Source organism: Perognathus longimembris, chromosome 13 (assembly GCF_023159225.1).
Source record: "Perognathus longimembris pacificus isolate PPM17 chromosome 13, ASM2315922v1, whole genome shotgun sequence".
Classification (NCBI taxonomy): domain Eukaryota; kingdom Metazoa; phylum Chordata; class Mammalia; order Rodentia; family Heteromyidae; genus Perognathus; species Perognathus longimembris.
In genome coordinates, this window is record NC_063173.1 from 18,049,934 (window position 1) to 18,071,057 (window position 21,124).

At 50.6% G+C, this 21,124-nt stretch overlaps 1 protein-coding gene across 6 annotated transcripts in view; it reads left to right on the forward strand.

The window, feature by feature from the left end:
- Ampd3 (adenosine monophosphate deaminase 3) overlaps positions 1-21,124 on the forward strand; it is a 48,527-nt gene extending 27,403 nt beyond the window's left edge. For 5 of the 6 annotated variants that reach the window (XM_048361205.1, XM_048361206.1, XM_048361204.1 and 2 more), the window contains exons 3-15: positions 1,094-1,295; positions 3,482-3,644; positions 4,714-4,933; positions 6,986-7,115; positions 10,258-10,452; positions 11,293-11,424; positions 11,948-12,111; positions 12,803-12,929; positions 13,855-14,018; positions 15,005-15,125; positions 16,382-16,555; positions 19,693-19,803; positions 20,722-21,124. In XM_048361205.1, the coding sequence (XP_048217162.1) occupies positions 1,094-1,295; positions 3,482-3,644; positions 4,714-4,933; positions 6,986-7,115; positions 10,258-10,452; positions 11,293-11,424; positions 11,948-12,111; positions 12,803-12,929; positions 13,855-14,018; positions 15,005-15,125; positions 16,382-16,555; positions 19,693-19,803; positions 20,722-20,898 (2,080 nt within the window). In that variant the 3' untranslated portion in view covers positions 20,899-21,124. The remainder of the gene's footprint in view (positions 1-1,093; positions 1,296-3,481; positions 3,645-4,713; positions 4,934-6,985; positions 7,116-10,257; positions 10,453-11,292; positions 11,425-11,947; positions 12,112-12,802; positions 12,930-13,854; positions 14,019-15,004; positions 15,126-16,381; positions 16,556-19,692; positions 19,804-20,721) is intronic. The other variant, XR_007213066.1, reaches the window with a different exon arrangement.

Below are 21,124 nucleotides of genomic sequence, written 5' to 3' on the forward strand. Positions count from 1 at the left end.
CTCGGAGTGACCTCACTCGAAGCCTTACTGTTTTGTTAGTGATGAAGACAAAGTCATCACAAATCAGTTTGCAAGTAAGCATGAGTTTGCAGTCTTTGGCCCTAGCAGGAATGAAACCATCTTCTCATGCCAGGGTGATAGGCCCAGAGTCCAGGCCTGAGACGGATGCTGAGCAGCCCTTTCCTGTGACAGGGATCCAGATCTGTCCTGTGCCAGTGGCTGCTGATGGCACTGTGGGGCTTGGGGAAGGAGCGATGTGGGGGATGGCTGGGGAGAAGCATCTACTGCCCCGTGGCTCTGCATAAGGAAGGGCCTTTTCATCTCTAGGACCCTGACTCCCAGGCTCTGATACCTCTGATATCTCATTACAAAATGGGAAAGTTGGACCAGTCTCTTCTCTAGTACCCCAGGCTCCTAACTCTGTGAAATACACAATATGGTTGTCTCTGTAACCCTGTTCACAGTCCTTGCCGAGACCATTCATTTGTGTTTTTTGTTTTTGTTTTTGTTGCCAGTCCTGGGGCGTGGACTCAGGGCCTGAGCACCGTCCCTGGCTTCTTTTTGCTCAAGGCTAGCACTCTACCTCTTGAGCCACACCTCCACTTCCGGCTTTTTCCTATATATGTGGTGCTGGGGAATCAATCCCAGGGCTTCATTGTATACGAGGTGAGCACTTTACCACTAGGCCATATTCCCAGCCCCTGCTGAGACCATTCGTATGCTGGCTCATACGTCAGGGTTATTGAAGACAGAAGACTGTCCACCCTCCAGGATGACCTGATCGGTGCCACCTTCACTTCTGTGAGCATGAGCTGTTGGAGCCTCTGCTGTGTGTTCCACGTGTTCCATTAGAGTAGTCACCTGTCTACTCTAATGTGCCACGTGCCATACAAACACAGCCACAGCAGTTCATGCTGTGTCTTATGCAGAGACATGGGTAAGACTGAGGTGTATGTACTTAGAAAGTTCTTAGTGGTCTCGGGCCAGCAGCAGTGATTAAGCATGGGTACCATGCTCCTTGTGGACTCCACCACCTCTTGTCTCCCCAACTAGCTACTCATGTCTCCCACTGTTCCTTGTCCTTGGCTCTTAGAAAGAAAAGTTTCAAAATGATCCGATCTCAGTCCTTGTCTCTGCAAATGCCGGTGCAGCAAGACTGGAAGGGTCCCCCAGTGACCAGCCCTGCCATGTCTCCTGCCGCCCCTGCCCCTGGAGCCGCTTCCCAGCCCACACCAGTGCCCTACGCTATGCCTGAGTATCAGCGGGTCACCATCAGTGGAGATTACTGCGCCGGGGTAAGGAGTGTGGGAATGTGTTATGGGTCTTCTGTGGGGTGGCCAGGGGCCCTTGGACCATTGGCTCAGCCTTTGAGACCTGGCTCAGCCTGGGTATGTCTGGGAGGTAGTGGAGAGGAGGTGTCGGAGTCTGAAGAGAAGGAGCGTCCTAGCACAGGCTGTGGTGTGTGTGTCTAGGGGACTGTCCCAGCCCCATGTGGAGGGTCCAGGACTGCAGGCTGGTATATTGGCTCTGGACTGTAAATTCTATGTGTTCTTCCGGCCAGAACACTAGTGTATTCCCCAGTAGCTCACTGAGAAAGGTGGGGCCGTTAGTGTTCCTTATGTCCCATAGATTCAGTCATTGGCTGGTTTGTATGAAATCAGTTATGGCTGATTAAGCTCTTATTACAGGCTTAGTGTAATACTCTTTTTTATTTTTTAAGTGTCTAGATAATATTCTATTTATATTATTATTAAGTAGTGTACAGGGCTTACAGTTCCATACATCAGGCTAGAAGTACAATGCTTCTTGGTCAGTGTCACCCTTTCTTTCATTTCAGCCATCTTCCCTCTCCTGTTCCTATCCTCATTATGTACTTCATTTTTTTTTAACATAATGTACATTGAATATAATGACTGCATTTGCTTGTTCTTTTTCCCACCATTCCTGTGAAGAGTCAGTATTCTTAAATACAGACCAGACCCCCTCAACTAGGAAAAGTTGACTCGATTAGAGTCAGCAAGCTCCCCCCTCCTTTAGAGAGGTCGTATCAATATAGAAAGAACTTCTTCGCTCTTTTTAATGAGTTGTATTCTACCATATGGTTATGCCTGATATATGACAAATTCCCGTGGGTGGAAATTTAAGTGGGAAAGTTTGAAGTTTAGCATTGTGGCCAGGCCTTGGTAGTCACCACAGGCAGGTGGACAGAGAACTGGAAAGGCAGAGTGGGGGTGGGGCTGACTACAAGCTGAGTGAGAGACCTTGACCTGGAGAATGTCCTCACTTCTTTCTACCAGTCTGGTGCATAGTAGGGAAGAAACCCCTTACCCAGGCAGTTAGTTGTTTTCCAGAGAGCTGCCTGACTCTAAGAAGCAGGCTGACCTTGTAGATTTCATTGGTGTGTGTGTGTGTGTGTGTGTGTGTGTGTGTGTGTATGTGTGTGTCCTGCCTGGCTGGTGACTGCTTCTCCCCTGGGATCCTGAGTACCCTCTCTGAACCCCTAGACCATGGCCCTTGTCATTGGCTTGGTTAGTGGGCAAGGACATACCATCATCTAAGATGTTTGTGCCTGCTTACTATTTTAGCCACTCTCAGAGGCCATCCTCTGGGAGGTACAAATGAGCACACCTCCACGGGGACATGTGACCAAAAGAGACACTAGTTAAAGTGCCTAGGGAAGAAAGACATAGGCCGAGTTCCTCCCATCCACAGGAATTTACCTGTGATGACTTCTTCACATCTGGAGACTGCTGAGACTAATAATGAAAAGAATGAATACAGCTTGCTCTGTCTGGATTTTCTCATGTGAAGGTTAGGGTTCACATCCTCAGCAGGGATGGGGTCCAGGTTTTTGTCTCTTCCTGTGCTGGATGCAGCAGCAGGCTTTCATGTTAACCAGAAGCCTGTGGGGCCTGTCTCCCTCCCAGAAGCCCTAATTCTCTTGTCTCCTATGTGGGGCACCCCAAGACCACCTTCAGATTCAATGACGTGCTAGGAAGACTCCTGGGATTCAGCATCCAGCTGTGCTCCCAGCTGTGCTGTCCAGAGGAAAGAGCCAGAGCAAGTTGGCCAAGGGGACAGCCACGAGGGGCGAGGCCTGCAGGACTCCAGGGCAAGCTTCCCAGGGGCCTCGCAGTGACGTCACCAGAGCCGGACACTCTCACACCCATCCAGGGGCGTGGCCCGTGTGAAGTGTTCAGTGATGCTCATTAGACTCTCAGCACCCAAGGATATTTATTCAGTCTGGTCATACATCTGCACAACCTCAAATTCCACCTGCAGGAAATCATGAGTCTAGCACAAACAATATTGTCTGTACAAAGAGTTTACACCCAGGAGCTATGCTCATTGGTTAGGGAATGGTGAGAACTGTCTCCTGAAATCCAGGTTCCCAGGTGCCAGCTGAGGCCAGTCTTTCAAAAAGGAAGGCAGTCTCTGGTCTACTGTGTGTGAACTCTCTCCTGCATGCCCCCTGCTGCAGATCACTGTGGAGGACTATGAGCAGGCTGCCAAGAGCCTGGCCAAGGCCCTGCTGATCCGGGAGAAGTATGCACGCCTCGCCTACCATCGCTTCCCCAGGACCACAGCCCAGTACCTGGGTCATCGGCGAGCCGACCCTGCCCTCCCGGAAGAAGTCCTCCCAGGTACGGAATCCTGGCTGGAAATGGGCTCCTATGTGGATCCTGCCCAACGGTTGACGAGGATGTTTGGTTAGCTGCTTTCCCCACAGCCATTTTTAGGGAGAAGCTCTGGTGGTTGGTGGCTTCTGCTACACGGATGTTTGCTGACCTCCCAGGGTTGCTTTTCTGTGTCCAGTGTTCCTGGCCCTCTGTGGCGAGGGAGGAGAGAAGGACAGTCCCTCATGATGGAGTCTTTCAGGGAGGCTGGCAGTGTCCCGAGGGAAGTTTAAAACAATGCAGTCCAACCGGAAATGCTGTGTAGTGGGGAAGATGGGTCGGGTGGGAGCAGGTACTTGTTTCCCAGGGTAGGGAAGTAGCTGTGGTGTCAGACATACCTGCATTCATATTTAGGCCCTGCCAATTATTTGGACCATAAGCAAGGTATTTCTCTAAATTTCAGTGTAATGTGGGACACTTACCGATGCCTACCACCACAGCTGTTGTGACAGTGAGTAGGTGTGTGGTGTACTGGGTACAACGGTGGCACCTTGTGAGAGCACATGTTCAATAAATGGTGGCTGCATGTATCTGCTGGCTTCGGGAGAGGGGACAGGAGAAGGTAGGGAAGCTGGGGGGTGGGGTGCGGGGGGAGTCATCTATTTGGCCTACAAATAAGCTAGGGGCAGTAGAGTCTTAAGTCATGCAAACGAGGACAAGGAGAAGTACCTGCATCCGCTGTTCTTTTACTGAGAGAAGACACAGCCACTTTCTTCAATGTTCCTGGGTATCTGAAGGAGCTGAAGCCTATCTCAGTTAAACAAACAAAAAGAAGTGTCCGGCTTGTGTCCAGGATTGTTCTGGGTCAAGGGGCACAGCAGTGAACACAAACTCACCTCCACTCTGAGTCGAGAAAACCTGTAATTCCCAAGGTCGGGCACGCAGCTGTTTTAACAGTGCTAAGGGCTAAGGAGACAGAATAGAGCAGGACAGAGGAGGAGTGTGGATTTTGGATGTCAGGGCAGGCCTTGCTTTTAAGCTTAAGGGTGCTCACAAGGTCAAGGATGCTGGGCCCTCACTCTGTCCTGTTTTGCAGACTTCCACCCTCCCCCTCTGCCCCAGGAAGACCCTTACTGCCTGGAGGGTGCACCCCCCAACTTGGGCTACCTGGTCCGAATGCAGGAGGGCATCCTCTTCGTGTATGATAACGAGAAGATGCTGGAGCGCCAGGAGCCCCACAGCCTCCCCTACCCTGACCTGGAGACCTACACAGTGGACATGAGCCACATCCTGGCGCTCATCACGGATGGCCCCACGTAAGCCAGCTTTCCCCCACCTCCCCCTGCCGTGGATGGGTGCTGTGTTATAGCAGCAGGCTCCCCCATGGGCTGGCGTATCCTTGGAGTTGTTACTACCTGTTCCCTCTGCGTGCATAGGTGTGGAGCTTCTGTCTGCTGGTGGCCACTTGTGTACCTTAAATGGATGCCACCCCTGACCCTAGCAAGCCAACAGCCTCTCAGAGCTGCCAGCCTGTGGCAGGGCTGACCAAGGCAGAGTATAGGTCTTGACTTCCCTGTTTCTGGAGGATCACATGCAGGTGTCTAGGGCTTGAGCTGGCCCGGTGGGCAGCTGAGTTGACCGCTCACTTTCTGGTGGGCACTTGAGCTAATCAGTGATGGAGGTTCAAGGATTTGTGCCCTGGGGTGGCTGTGCCAGGTGTGTGTGTGTGTGTGTGTGTGTGTGTGTGTGTGTGTGTGTGTGTGTGTGTGTGTATTTTCTGAGCGTAGTGTGATGCTGGTCTGCAGAGGTAGATTGGGCCTGGGGTGCACGAGCGCGGTGGTGGCCCTTGATGACTGATCTGAGGTCAGAACTGAGAGCTGGGAGGGGGAGGCGTGGTTTCCGGCAGGCCCTCCTCAGCCAGGCACGAGAGCAGTGGTTGTCTGGAACACGAGGTTGTGGATGGTCCTTTCCTGAGGAAGATTGGGGGAGCGGACCTCTGTACTCTTCACATGAGACACCCTGCGCTTGTCCTGGGGGCCTGGCTTAGCTGACAGACATGGCGCTATTGTGGGTTGGTGGTGGTTCTTTACGAAGGCCTAAGTGACTAGCCAGGAAGCAGCTGGTGGTTGTTTGGGGGGTTCATGGGGAAGCAGGGAGGCATGAATTGTGATCAGTTCCATTTGGTGGTGGACTCAGACATAAGGCTGACCACCTGGGTTGTATATTGGGGGCTGGTAGCCACAGCAGAGAGTCCCCTTACCTTTGTTGAGTGACAAAACTTCCCTACTTGTGGGTGCCTTCTTCTCCAAGGAGAACCTGGGGTCTTGAGCCTCCAGAGATTTCTGTCTCAGTGGCTAACACTCTATACTCCTAATCTGCCCCTGATACAGAATGTCCTCCTCTTGCCCTGAAGCCTTAGGGTTGACAGGACCTGGGGATTTGGGGAATTTAGCCTTAGGATGGCAGTATCTCTGCATCCCTAGGGGGTGAGTATGCTTGGCAGCTTGATTGTATTGTTGAGATTCTGAGCAATTAATTCTTTAAGAAATTCAAGGTCCCTGAGGATGGGTGGGGGAAAAAAGAGAAGGGAGTGAATAGAGGAAGAAGACTTCCCATGTTCCCACTCTGCTAAGAGTCAGGCCCTTTCACTGGCCCAGACCAACTTAGCCTGAGCTGTGTATTTATTCACTTATTCCTTCTTTCCTTTCTCCCCTCCCTCCCTCCCTCCCTCCCTCCCTCCCTCCCTCCCTCCCTCCCTCCCTCCCTCCCTCCCTCCCTCCGTTTCTTCCTTCCTTCTTTCCTTCATTTCTCTTCCTTCTTTCCTTCCTTTCTTGTTTGTTTTTCATGCTGGTACTGGGCTTGAACTTAGAACCTTGCACTTTCACTTGGCTTTTTGGCTCTAGGCTGGCACTCTACCACTACCACTTAAGCCACAGCTTTACTTTTGGCATTTTGCTGGTTAATTAGAGATACGTGTCTCATGGGGTTTTCTGCATGGGCTGGCTTTGAACCTTGATCCCCAGACCTCAACCTTGAGTGGCTAGGATTACAGGCACGAGCCACTAGTGCCCAGCATTGTTGCCTTCTTCATAATTATTCATCAGATAGTTATTAATGGGAGTGGAGGCTCACGGGTATTTGCTTAAACACAGATCTACAAGTCTCCAAGGCGGCTCTTTGCTGCTCCATGGCTGACTCCCCACTCACTCTTTGGTGGCAATGAGATGTTGGTTCCATGGGAAGTTGGAAGCCCCTCAGCCTTCCCTGCTTTTTCCTCCCTTCTTGGGTCGGGTTTACCCATCCAGGAATTCTCCAAAGAGAGTTTGACGGAATGTCTCAACTGTTTCTCCCTCTCCCCCATTCTGCAGGAAAACCTATTGTCACCGGCGATTGAACTTTCTAGAATCCAAGTTCAGCCTTCATGAGATGTTAAATGAAATGTCTGAGTTCAAAGAGTTGAAGAGTAACCCTCACCGAGACTTCTATAATGTGAGAAAGGTTCGTCACAGCCCGTGCTTTAGCCACCCGCTGGGTTGCCCAGCTGGTCTGGGGCCAGAGCCCTGTGACAGTGAGCGTCAGGGCTCCTGGCTAAGGCAGCCCTCAGGGCCGGAGGAGCACGATGTGTAGACCATGTGTGCCCTCGTGCCACTGCTCCTCAGACAGCCCGGTACCACTCCAGGGCCATGCAATACATCCTCTTCCTTGGGTACAGCCTGCTATTGGCTCAGCACAGTTGAAGCACAGGCTGCTTTAGGGTAGGAGATGTGTTAGGACCCCAGGACTTGGGAGTTTGTAGTTTTGCATCCTTTGGAATCAGGTGCCTTAAAGAAAATCCATGGTGGGGCTCTCTCTCTCTGACCTACCAAGGGGCTGAGTGCTTCCGGCTCCCTCGCCCATCAACAAGCCAGGTGTGCACAAGTGGTCTTGACCTCCAGCCTTTCTACTTTCTTCCGGTTTAGCAGCATACAGTGAGGCCTAGGATCAGGGTTGAGCTCATGCTCAAGAGCAAGAAGCATTTCTTGCCTGTTACCTCAGGGATAAGTGTTAGGACAGGAGTAGCTTTGCGGGAGAGGCCTGATTGGGTGTGTGGTAAAGGGCAGGTAAGTTGCCAGATAGACGGAGGCATAGAAGATGAAATGGTGGTGTTCTCGTGGAGAGTCTCTGCATGTGCAAATGCTGGGAGAGAGCAGATAGGGTTCGAATAGTACATGGATATGACTGGGCAGTAGGGCATGGCTGGGGCTTCAAGTATCAGGGAAGAGGAAGGTGTGGGGGAGGCTGCAGAGGTATGGGAAGGTTCTAGATCATGTGGGGACCCCTTAGGCTTCTCAGAGAAAGAGTGTCTGTAGACTCCCACGAGGATGGGACAAAGAACTTTTAGAAGTGAGAGATTGGCTTATGAGAAGCTTCTGGAAGTGTGCAGCCTGACACTTCCACCGTGAGGACCATTTGCTCCTTCTTTGTGAGGCTTAGGTGTTGAGACAGGTGGGTACCTCTGTCACCATGAGAACCCCTCAGTCCTGCCTGAGGTCCTCTTGTGCCCAGCACATACCCGGCAGGTATCCCAAGAAACTCCTCCCCTAGCCCAGTATCAGCCCTGCCCTCTGCCTGTTCCTACTGCCTGGGGCTGGGCGGTTTGCTTTCTGCACTGGCTCCTACACTGTTTGCTTCTGAGGTGGCTGATGGCTGTCTCGCCTGCTCCCCCACCACATGTGGGACAGAATCCTGACGTGAGGCCGTGTGGTTCATACCAGAGCCAATCCTTGGGGTTTCCTGAAGGTTAATGTGCTCTTATGGGCCGGAATGACCTTGACACCCTTGTTTGTGGCATAGCAGCCTCTTCTCTGTCACCATCGTCAGTCCCTAAACAAGGGCCCAGGGCTGTTGCGTGAGGCCCATGCTTGCCCCTCCCGGGTAGGGGAGTATCCTGGGTGCTGGCTGTTTTATCTCGCTCTCAAAGGGGGACTGGCTTTCTAGAATCCAGTGTGGCTGGGAGAGGGGAATTCCTCAGGGAGCTGTTGCTGCCACTGGGGTGGGTGGGTGTTAGCACAGGTCTCAGGCATTGCCGGCTCAGGGTGGAAATGCTACTGTTTGTTTAGACCTCCATCTTGGGTGAAAGCAGAGAAGGCACTTGGGTCTTCTGGTGATCAAAAGCAGTAACTTCCCAAGAAAGCTTTGTATGTGTGGATGTGTGTGCATGTGCGTGCGTGCGTGTGCTGGTGTTAGGGCTTGAACTCAGGGCCTGGGTGCTGTTTCTGAGTTTCTTTGTGAAAGGCTAGTTCCTTTAGCACTCTACCACTGGAGCCGTAGCTCTACTTCCAGATTTTGGGTAGTTAACTGAAGATAAGAGTCTCACAGACTTTCTTGCCCAGGCTGGCTTTGAACCGTGATCCTCAGATCTCAATAGCTAGGATTATAGACATGAACCACCAGTGCCAGGCCAGTGAAAGCCATTTTGACTTTTTTTCCTAAAAGTTAATCACCTTTGAGGTTCTGAAGTTCAGCTTGGGGGCCTCCTGGACTGTCCATTTGTTTTCTTTGTGACTCACAGGGTAAGGACAGTCTGAACCCCTGTAGCATGTCATTGATGAGCTGGAAGCTACAACCAGAAGCCCACAATGTGCTGAGTCATGCTGGGGTAGTAGGGCCGGACGGTGTCCTGTTGAGCTAAGCTAGGGTGACCTGTTTCAGGGTGTCCCATGTGAACGCAGCCTCGTCCCCGGGGATCTGCAGCCTTTGAGGAATAGTCTAGCATTCAGAGCTGTTTCAGCAGTCTGACTTTCCTGAAGGAGTGGCAGGGCTGATGGCAGGCAGGAGCCGGATGAGTGACACAGGTTGGCTGGGACAATGCACACAGAAGTCCATTAGATCAAATACCTGGTTTGGCACAACGTAAGAGATGACCAACCAGCTGTGGACAGCACTCTTCAGCCCAGCCCTGGCAGAACCCAGCCGGCTGCAGCAGCAACTCGCCATTGCAGGCTGGTGGCCAGGAGCAGCACTGGGGCCTCCCTTGGGCCACTGGGACTCATGGAAAGGGCCTCGGGGCTACCTGTGACAGCAGGCCACCCTCAAGTAGCCAGGTGGCTGTCCTTTGGAGGGGAGCACAGTGAAAAGAGGGAGGAGGAATGAGGGGGATGGGGAGATGAAGGGATCAGGTCTTGGCAGGGCCCTAACCCTAAGATTAACAAGAAACAAATTGCATTAAAAGACGATCCTTTGTAGCGTCTGTGTGGAGCGCGGGGTGGAACCGCTGCAGAAGCAGCAAGGCCAGTGAGAGGGAGGGGGAGTCTGAAGACTTGCACCGTGCGGGAGCCCTGAGGTCGGAGCCCGCTGTGTGGATTACAGATCTGTGTGGGAAGAGGGTTGATGGGACTGACGGGTGTGGAGGGGGTTGAGAATGAGTCCTGGGGTTTTGCAGTGTGAACAGCTGGGTGCCAGATGTGCCATTTCCTGGGAGTGCAGAAGCTTGGTAGAGGTTCTGGTTCAGGTCAAATGGATGGCATCTCAGCTTGGCAGGTGCTGTGTCCGTGGCCCGTACGGTACTGAGGTTCTGTCTTCCACATGAAGGGTTTGTTGCCGATGGTGGGGGGGGAAGGGGGGGGCCCTGGCTCACCAGCCAGTGGGTTCTGTGTTGCAGGTGGACACCCACATCCACGCAGCAGCCTGCATGAACCAGAAGCACTTGCTGCGTTTCATCAAACACACATACCAGACGGAGCCCGACAGGACCGTGGCTGAGAAGCTAGGCCGCAAGATCACCCTGCGGCAGGTGTTTGACAGCCTGCACATGGACCCCTATGACCTCACTGTGGATTCGCTGGACGTGCACGCGGTACGTGAGCCTCTGCCCTGGGGGCCGGAGCGCACGGCACTTGGGTTGGGAGCGTGGCCCCTGGACAAAGTGCCATGGTTGTGCTTAGAGACTGGCTGGCTGGGGAAGCAACTCTAGCTGCTTGTGGAGGGACTTTAGGGAGTTAGGCTAACAGGGCTTGGAGCAGCTGTGGGACAGAGGAGGAGTACATGATGTGGGGACAGAGGGCCCCAAGTTCTAATCCCGTTTCTACCACCCAGGAGTTATGTGCCTTTATGCAACTCACGTAGACTTTTATTTCTTTGCCTATAAAAAGGCGATTCAATATGGCAGGTCCTCAAAAAGTGAGCTGTAGAAATGACATATAACCCAGCACTTCCAATCCGGGGCCCACACTCAGAGGAACTGAAGGCAGGGATTTGAATGCACACTTGCACACCCATGTTCACAGCAGCACTACTCACAATAGCCAAGAGGTGGAAATAATACAAGTGCTCATCAGTAGATGAAGAGCAAGCAAAATGTGGTAGGTAGATACAGTGAAATATTATGCAGCCTTAAAAAGGATGGAAGCCCTTTATGGTTGCACCGGCCTAGCATTTCTCTGCTCTCCAAGCTGGCCAAGCTCCTCGCCAAGGGTCTTTGGAGCACAAGGCTTTGGATACTCCTTCAGAGAGCACTCTCCAAAGGCCCTGACTGAGGGACTATGGTCCCAGCCCTCAGCAACTGCAGGGATGAAGCCACGGGGAGCACTTTTCAGTGTGGACACACGTAAGGCTACCTGGTAAGGTCTGCAGAGGGGAATTGGTTTGGCAGCTGCCGAACAATATGACAACATTGTGAGCAGTCTCTTTCCTCCAGGGTCGGCAGACATTCCATCGATTTGACAAGTTCAACTCCAAATACAACCCTGTGGGGGCCAGTGAACTGCGCGACTTGTATCTGAAGACTGAAAACTACCTGGGTGGAGAGTACTTTGCTCGAATGGTCAAGGTGAGCGGGTCCCCAGCCTCTCCGGGACCTCCTCAGACACCCGGTGGCATCTGCTGGAACGAATGGGACATCCTCTGTCCCTTCCCTTCCCTGAATGCATCTTTAGCCATCTTTTCAGTAGCTCGGGGCAGCTCTGGGGAGCCCAGTTGCTCAGGCCTTGGGTCCTTGTTCCTAAGCCCAGGCAGCCAGCAGGTGCTGCACTTGCCAGTTTCAAACTCTTCCTCCTGGAAGAGTTTGAGGTCTCCTGGGGTCCAGCCATTTCTGTAGCTTGATTTTGGCTGGGTGCGGGTTGGCTGACACGATGGCTGCCTGGCCTGGTTCCACAAGGTAAAGATGCAGAGACTCACAGCCTTCATCCCAGAGGGAACCTGTGCTGGGAGGGGGTACCAACATGGCAGCATGGGGGTAAAGATCTGCCTGCCTTCAGCCAGGTGGCCAAGACAGCCTAGAGCCCACCTGGGGGCTGGCTCTCCTGTGTAGCTGGGAGGCTCTTGTGTTGACCTGGTTCTTCTTGGTCCCCCAGGAAGTGGCTAGGGAGCTAGAAGACAGCAAGTACCAGTACTCAGAACCACGCCTCTCCATCTATGGCCGAAGTCCTGAAGAGTGGTCCAACCTGGCCCGATGGTTCATCCAGCACAAGGTGTACTCACCCAACATGCGCTGGGTCATCCAGGTGCCCCGGATCTAGTAGGTGACACCTGCTCTGCACCCTCTGGGGAGGAGAGCCTGCCCACATGGACACTGTGTACACTGTTGAGGGGTGGGCCTATTCCTGTGCCAGCTTAGCCCCCCCCCATCCTCTCCCTAGGGAGGAGAGGTTGGCAAAGATGTCTTCATGAGATTTCAACTCTTGCCCTTTGGAGAATGTGTGTGTGTGTGTGTGTGTGTGTGTGTGTGTGTGTGTGTGTGTGTGTGTGTGAAGGCTTTGTGGGGGATGATCACCCTTGCCTTCTTCTCATTGGAGGTTTGGGTGAATGGGGGGTTATGAGGTGATCTGCTATTGGTCTACATTAGTGACCCCTCCCTGACTGTCACTCAGAGTGCCTCTCTCCCCTGAGAACACTGGGTCATGGGGTTTAAGGAACCTAAGCTGAGGGGTACAGAGCCTAGATTACTGGGAAATTTGAGGACTCTTCCCTCAGACCTTGGCTAGCCTGAATCCCACCAACCACTCCCACAAGAGCCTCTGGCTTGACACAGTGCCACTGATGGGCAGGGGGAGGTAGGACGCTTGCAAAGTGCTGCCTGGGATTGCAGAAGTTTCAGACAGGGGAAGAGGAAGGTGACACCTGACTACTTTAGAACTCACAGGGACCCGTCTTTGACAAGCCAGGGGGACTGTGGGGTCCACCTAACAAGAGTCTTTGCTTCCCTCCAGTGACATATTTAGGTCAAAGAAGCTACTGCCAAACTTTGGGAAGATGCTGGAGAACATCTTCCTGCCCCTTTTCAAGGCCACAATCAACCCCCAAGATCACCGGGAGCTTCACCTGTTCCTCAAATACGTAAGTGGGACGGGGCCCAGGCAAGCTCTGCGGCAGAGGCGGCAGCTTCCCCAGGGCCTGGTCAGGTTTCCTGTTGTCCCCCTCCCCCCACTGTGGTTTCCTGCCTCAGATTGTGGAACCCTGTACCCTGGGCATGGGGCTCTCAGCCCCAAGAAGCTGACTTTCTAAACCAAGGGAGCATTTGCAGGACGGAAGTCCCCTGGCAATGTGGCCTCAGCCAGGACCGGGGGAGCAGCTCACATTTGCCACGTTTGCCAGTTTGTACACGAGAATGTCACATCAGCCTCCCAGTTACCCAATCTTTCTGTCTGATGTGTGGTTAGTAACCAGCAGAGCAGTTCCACCACTTTCTAGCCTGGCAATCTGTGCTTTCATCTCCTCAAGAAGCTAGCAACTTTGTAGGGCTGTTGTGAGGACCAAACAGAACCCAGGGATTCATATGCGGGAGAGCCCAACTCCATGACATTGCCTCCCACAGAGGGCAGCCCGCCTGAGGCCCTGGGCAGGGCAGGGCAGGGCAGGAGCAGGCTTGGAGAGAAGGGGCTGGTGTGGACTCAACTGGACCTGAGCAGAAAGTGGAGGGCAGCAGGAGGGGAAGGGCCAGATGCCTTCCAGGTGCCTGGCTTTATAGGAAGGTAGAGGGTGTACCATTTGGAGGCTCCTGCCAACAATAAGGTGAGAGCAAGGAGGAGGAGGGGAGGGGGATGGCAATGATAGAGACAGAGAGGGAGAGAGAAGGGCAGGTAGAGTATCTGGAGTGGGGTACTTGGGGCTGCAGCCTAAGGAATGTAGCCTTCACCAAACCCAGGGCTTCCAGCTGGAGTGCGAACTCCTGGGCTCAGCGCTGGGTCACAGGAAGCTGAGCAGAGCCCGAGTCCGGCTTATTCCACCTTGGTTTGATGCTCAGGATTTTTCCCTTACACAGGTAACAGGGTTTGACAGTGTGGATGATGAATCTAAGCACAGTGACCACATGTTCTCAGAAAAGAGCCCCAGCCCAGACATCTGGACCAGCGAGCAGAACCCCCCGTACAGCTACTACCTATATTACATGTATGCCAACATCATGGTGCTCAACAACCTCCGCAGGTGGGTGAGGCGCGCCACCTGCTACTGGCCTACATTCCCCACCCCTCCCGGGCCGTCATGCACAGGGCCTCTCACCTGTACAGCACGCTCTTGTGTCTTGTCATGTGTCTATATGCACTTCAGCCGACGCACATGTCCATGTGCTCACAAGGCATGTGTCACACGATCACACACAAATGGGCTTACCTACTATAACACATAAGTCAATACAGACATGTGTACAATGAAGCAACACCCCCCCACACCCACGCATGTTCATATCTACACACCCTCACCAACCCTCTCCTCCATGTGGACCGGGATAGCCCGGAAACCGTAGAAACACAGGACATGCCAACACACATGCAGGGTTGCTTGCCAATGAATGCAAGGTGCACATGTGCATTTGCGCATTTGACATGAGTCACGCTGCCATGAGATAGGCACAGGATAACAGGAGCCAAACAGACTCAACTCTCACGAGCAGCCTCACGTGTACGCGCCCCACCGTTGTATACAGGCAGGTGTTGGATGCCAAAGGTATCATGGAGAGAAGAGGCCTGGGGTTGGGGCAAAGGCAATATTGAGCTGAGGTTCTAGCTTTGCTGCTGACCTCAGTGGCTTTGAACTCAGATGTCACTCTCTCCGGGTCTTAATTTGCCCATTTCTGTAACAGAGAGGGTGGACTTGCTGGTTGCTCGTGGTGTGTGTGTCTTGCTCTGAGGTCTGTGAGGGGAGCAGACCTGGAGAGGAGGTAGAGATGCCAGTGTCTCCCTCTACCCCTGGGCTCTGTCTCTGCTTGGGAAATCACGTCTTTTGGCTCTGAATGGCTCTGGGCCTGGGAGTCTGCATTTTAGGAGTCATTTCTAGGGTGCACTGGGCCAGTTGTGCTCGATTGTGCCATGGTGACAGTCTCTTCTGGAGTGAGTGGCTTCTGGGCTGGGAGTGTGGGCCCCAGGCCTTGAATCAAGGGTGCTTTCTGACTCAGTCTCTCCTTTCTCCTGCAGAGAGCGAGGCCTGAGCACGTTTCTGTTCCGGCCTCACTGTGGGGAGGCTGGCTCCATAACCCACTTGGTGTCTGCCTTCCTAACTGCTGACAACATTTCCCACGGACTGCTCCTCAAGAAGGTAAGTGGGCCACCCATGGGGGCCTGCCTTGGGTCCCCTGAGGCTCCTGTCCTCCTGCTGGAAGCCTCTAGTAGATCAGGAGTCTCTTTTGTTCTGGACCAGGCTGTCTATAGTTATTCTGGATTCATTTTTTAATTATGAAAATAACCAGACACATTTCAATTTCCCCAAAAGTCATGACAAGGAAACCTCTCTGCAATCACTTTATAGAAAAAGCTTTATTAGCGTTTTTCTTTAGCAATTCCAACTCCCATCTTTCATCGACATCATATTTTAAAAGCACTTATTATAGTTGGTGTCGATGTTTCACACCTGTAATCCTAGCTACTCAGGAGGCTGAAATGTGAAGATTTCAGTTTGACGCTAACCTAGGTAGGAAAGTCTGTGAGGCTCTTCTATCTCCAATTACCCAAAAGTCAGAAGTAAAGCTGTAGCTCAAGTGTGTTGAGTTAAAAAAAAAATCTCAAGGACAATGCCCAGGCCCTGCGTTTGAGCCCCCAAACTGGCACAAAACAAAACCCACTTACAATAAACAAAGAATTCTGAATCCCAGTCTCCTGCACTGCAATGTAATGCCTAGGCTTCTTATGTTAAAGGCCTTGTAGATGAACAAGCTGCCATTTTCATCTGCACTGGACTTGCCTGGTCGGGGAAGGGGTGGTGGAGATCACAGCAGCCGTTCAGCTTTGCCTGCATTGTAAATCTGAGTGTCAGTCTTCCCATGGTTTGGGTGACTCCCATAGGAATGTAGTTTATCAAACTGCTCCGTGCCACAGTCCCGGCAGGTCCAGCTTCAGCTCTCATTTCAGTGTGGGCTATGTTGCAAATTATACCTGTGGTAGCCCACCCAGCTCAGCCCCTACCGACCGCTTCATAGTTCATCTCTGAGAGGGTAACATTTAGTCTCAACTGGGATGTTTCCCATCAAAGCACCAAAGCCCACAGGTAGAGGTCTCATGGTATGGTTGGTGCCTTATGGAGGGGAATAGAAGGGGTCTCCTTCTTTCCTTCCTTCAGCTGAACCTCCAGTTGGGAACCAAGAGTGGGTACGTGAAATAGGGCTTAGCACACAGCAATGGAAGGACCACAGGTGGGGAAAGGAAAGGGTAGGTGTGGGTGTCCTGGCTTTGGGGAACTTGGGCTTGGTTGGGGATCTGTACAGATACTGCCCAACTTGTGGTTTCCACTGATGAATGCTTGTCCTGTCCCTCCCAACACAATGGTGTGTGTCATGGAGTGTGGTGGTTCTCTTACAGAGTCCGGTACTGCAGTATCTCTACTACCTTGCTCAGATCCCCATTGCCATGTCTCCTCTGAGCAACAACAGCCTGTTCCTGGAATATTCTAAGAACCCTCTGCGGGAATTCCTGCACAAGGGGCTGCACGTGTCTCTCTCCACCGACGACCCCATGCAGTTCCACTACACCAAGGTGAGGCGCTGCGGGGAGGGCCGCGGTGTTCCAGCAGGCCTCAGCCCAGGCCTGTCCTTTCGCAGTGTGAAAACAAGCCCATGGCTTGGTGTGGCATTAGGGGGACACTGGTGAGCTCTTTCTTCCCATAACCCGCTGTGCGGTCCTGAGTTCTTAAAGGTACAATTTCAGTCATCTCTGCCTCTCTCCATGTTCCCTTTCTTTGGTAGTCTAGTCCTGGAACCTTGGTGAAGTTATCAGACTGCTCTGTGTTGCATTCCTCATTATCTATAAAATAGGCATAAAATTATCTCTACCTTCATTAAGATAGTGAACCAGAACCTAATGTATCAGGGTTTAAGATATCTGCCCTTAACATGTATCTGAAGTATGTTTTTATTAATATTATCACACTTGTGATTTCTGGGGAAAAGAAAAAAGATGATGTCATCTATGAGAACCAGCTGCCAAGTATTCCTGGCACACTGTTGGCTTTTTTTTTTTTTTTTTTCAGCATTTCAGATTGAATTCAGGGCCTCACACTTGCTAGACAGGTGCCCTTCAGCTTCCACAACCCTAGCTGTTGTCTGCACTGATAGTTTTGATGGCGGGTCTCACTTCTGTCTGGGCTGGCCTGGTCTGCAATCTTCTTGTGCTCCCCCTTGGTGAAGAAATCAAGTATATGCCACTGTACCTAGCCATTGTGCTTCTCCTGTAGCAGATGGAATAATAGTTGTGTGCCACTGTACTCGACAATTGGTTGAGAACTGGGGAGGGTGGGTGTGGATTCCTCAAACTTTTATGCTTGGGCTGGCTTCAAATTGTAATTCCCCGATCTCGGTCTCCCGAGTACCTAGTAATCGATTAAAGGCTTCAGCCACTAAATTAGGCTTAATGGCAAATTTTGATGTTAACGAGAAGAGCCACTAATTAGCAAAAATAGAAAGACTGGAGTTGGCTAACACTAAGCTTGTCTAGCACCAGGTTTCTGGCCTGTGGATCCCTCTTTGCTCTGAAGAGGGAAGCTCTCACAGAGCAAGTTTATGCGAGTTATATCTACTGATATTTGTTATGTTAGGAACTAATGAAAAATTAAAAAATGTTTATTAGTGAACTTAAGTGTTAAGTAAATACCAATTTTTAATGAAAAATACTTCTCAAAACAAAAATACCAAGGAGTGGCATTGTTTTCCAATTTCACAAATCTCCTTAATGTCTTATTTAATAGGAGACAGCTGGAGTCTCATATCTAATTCTATAATTTGTTGATAAGGCATCTGAAAATAATCTTGCCTAGCAAAAATACATAGTTGGCAAGGGGAGTTAAGTTTCAAAAGGTCTTTAGGTCTAAAAGTCCTTGGACCACACTTTGGGAACCACTGATCCAGAGGATGGAGGAAGTAAGGTGGGTGGGGAAAAGATCACAGGAAAGCTGGTGATTAATGACAGATATTTCACATCCCAGCAGATAAAACAGGACCACAGCTCCAACTTAGTCCTTCTGGGATTACATTATCTCCCCTCGTGTGTTAAGATCTTTCTCATTTGTAACATTCCATCTCTGATATTACTATACTTGCATTAACTTTTACTTTTGGACAATCTTCTTTTTTAAAAATTTTGCTGGTCCTGGAGCTTGAACTCAGGGCCTGGGCGCTGTCCTTGAGTTTCTTTTGCTCAACACTAGCACTTTACCACTTGAGCCATAGTGTCACTTCCAGCTTTTTCAGTAGTAGTAGTAGTAGCTTTTTCTGAGTAGTTTATTCAAGATAAGAGACTCATGGACTTTTCTGCCTGGGCTGGCTTTGAACTGTGATCCTCAGATCTCAGCCTCCTGAGTAGCTAGGATTACAGGCATGAGCTACCAGCACCTGGCACTTTTGGACAATCTTTTTTGTTTTTTAAAAATAATTACTTATTTATTGTCAAAGTGATGTACAGAGGGGTTACAGTTTTATACGTAAGACAGTGGGTACATTTCTTGTACAATTTGTTATCTCTTCCCTCATTCCCCCCCCCTCCCAGTTTTGGACAGTCTTAAAATATTCTGTTAAGTAAAAAAGCAAAGCTGAAGAGCTGGTACCAAAAATATGCTTGTCTAGAGTTGTGTTCAACTTTGGTAGAAGATTGCTTAGGCTGGACCCAACAGACCTAACCAATATGTACTACTAGTAGTAACTCAGCTTTGATTGGTTATTGGAGGCCCTGGAGCTAATTAATTAAACTACAATTAACTAAGCTGTAACCATATATGTTTTTGTTAAATGTTGCTAATTACATTGTTCCTATTCCTCACTTTGCTTTTTCTTTAAAGACTGTAGGATCATGTGGTAGGTCAGTGTTCTTAGACTGTACTGCTTCAGGGAAATGTGCCATATACCGGCCTTTTGTTGTTTATTTTGTTTTGCTTGAGTAAAACTCTGCAAAATTTAACTGACCCAGGGAAGTCCCTTTCAAGAGGAATTTCCTTGCTTGATGCCTATAATCCTAGCTACCCCAAGAGGCTGAGGTCTGAGGATTGCAGTTTGAAACCAGCCAGTCTCTCATTAACCAGCAAAAGTTGGAACTAGAGATGTGGCTCAAATGGTAGAGCAACAGCTGCGAGCAACATGGCTGAATGAAAACTGGGGGCCTGTGGCTCATGTGTGGAATCCTAGCTACAGAGGAGAGCCTGAGATCTGAGGATTGGGGTCCAAAGCCAATCTGGGCAGGAATGTTTGTGAGACTCTTATCCTTAATTAACCACCAAAACTCTGGAAGTGGAACTGTGGTTCAAGTGGTAGCACACTAGCCTTGAGAAAAAAACAACAAAAAAAAACAAAGAAACCCAAACCCTCAGGGACAGTGCTTAGGCCCTGACCAGCACAAGGAATATAACCCAGAGATTGCCACGTGAAGCACAGACTGACATCCCTAATGACAGGCACCAGGTTTCAAAAGGGCAGGTTCTTAATACTGGTCAACAAACAAATGAAATGTGTAAGTGTGCTTTTATTTCCAAAGAACCATGAGTTCGTGTAAGATCTTAAAAATGTGCAATTTTAGGTGTGATCTTGCTTGATCCAGGCGCCATCAGCATTGTTTTTAGCTTGGGATCTCTGTGAGGTTTGGAAGTAGACATTTCCCCATCTAATCCGTGTTCTCTGGGGAGGGTGTAGGAAGCACTGATGGAGGAATACGCCATTGCAGCTCAAGTATGGAAGCTGAGCACGTGCGACCTGTGTGAGATCGCCAGGAACAGTGTGCTGCAGAGCGGCCTCTCCCATCAGGTATGGTGCAGGATGGGGCTGTTGGTCCCTCCCATCCTCTTAACAAAATGGGCAAAGAAAGTCTACTGTGTGCCAGGCGTCCGCTAGATCCTGGGATTTGTGAGTGGCAGAACAGTGTCCTTTGAGCACTGAAAGGCAGGCAGGGAGAATCCTTGGGAGTCACCTTAACTTCTTGCTGCTCCCTCAACTTTTTCAGAGCTGTACTCAAGGTCACCTCTTTGAAAAGGCCTTCCCTGGTCATCCATTCCAAAGCTGACACACACCTGTCATCCTCCGCTATCCCCTTCATCTGCCTTTCCTCTTAACTTCTATCACTACTGACATTGTAACATGCACTTCTATGTTTTCCTGTCTTTCCCTCTAGAATGGAAGCTTGTCCATGTTTTACCCAGACTCTAGAATCATGCTGGCAAAGAGCAGGCACTCTATATTCCAGAATGGATGGGACCCAGGCACTAGCATTTTTTGTATAGCTCCCTGCATGATTCTGATGTAGAGCCGGCAGTGGGAAGCATTCTCTGGCACTTCCCTTGGGGATGTTAATACAGGAAGACACTGATTAGTTGCTGCTCTTGTGGGTGATGATACAGGGAAGATTTTTAAAGGCTTACGTTTTTGTTTAGGATTGCTCCTGTGGCTTGTCCTCCCCAGAAATGTCTCTCTGCCCTGATCATCTCTCAGGAGGGATTCTTAACTAGTCTTGAGATCTCACTACCCACGGCAGCTTCTTTCCTTTCTGGTGAAGGGACTGACTGAGGTCAGGTGACATCCTCAAGGTCACAGAGGCCAGGAAGGATTTTGAGTCCTGTGGCTGATGTCCTGATTGAGGAACTGCATCAGGGAAGCCAATCTTGCTGGGGCTTAGATCAAAGCTGTCTGTGTGGCTACCATTTAATTTCTATTTTCTTTGGTCCACAGGAAAAACAGAAGTTTTTGGGAGAGAACTATTATAAAGAAGGACCTGAAGGAAATGATATTCGAAAGACAAATGTTGCCCAGATCCGGATGGCATTCCGATATGAGACTTTATGCAATGAGCTTAGCTTCCTGTCCGATGCCATGAAATCTGAAGAGATCACAGCCCTGACCAAATAGGTCCAGCATTCAACATGCACCTTCACCTTCTGGTTTAATTTCAGGTCTGCTGAGGCTATCAGTGGTCAAGATACCAATGTAGGACTTTCCTCTGCAAAGAAGCCTCTGAAGAAGGTTCTAACTTCTGATTTGCACTGCTCGCTTGAAGATTGAACATATTTGCTTGTTTTTATTTTTGTCAGTTGTGGGGTTTGAACTCAGGGCCTGGGCACTGTGGTTGTGTTTT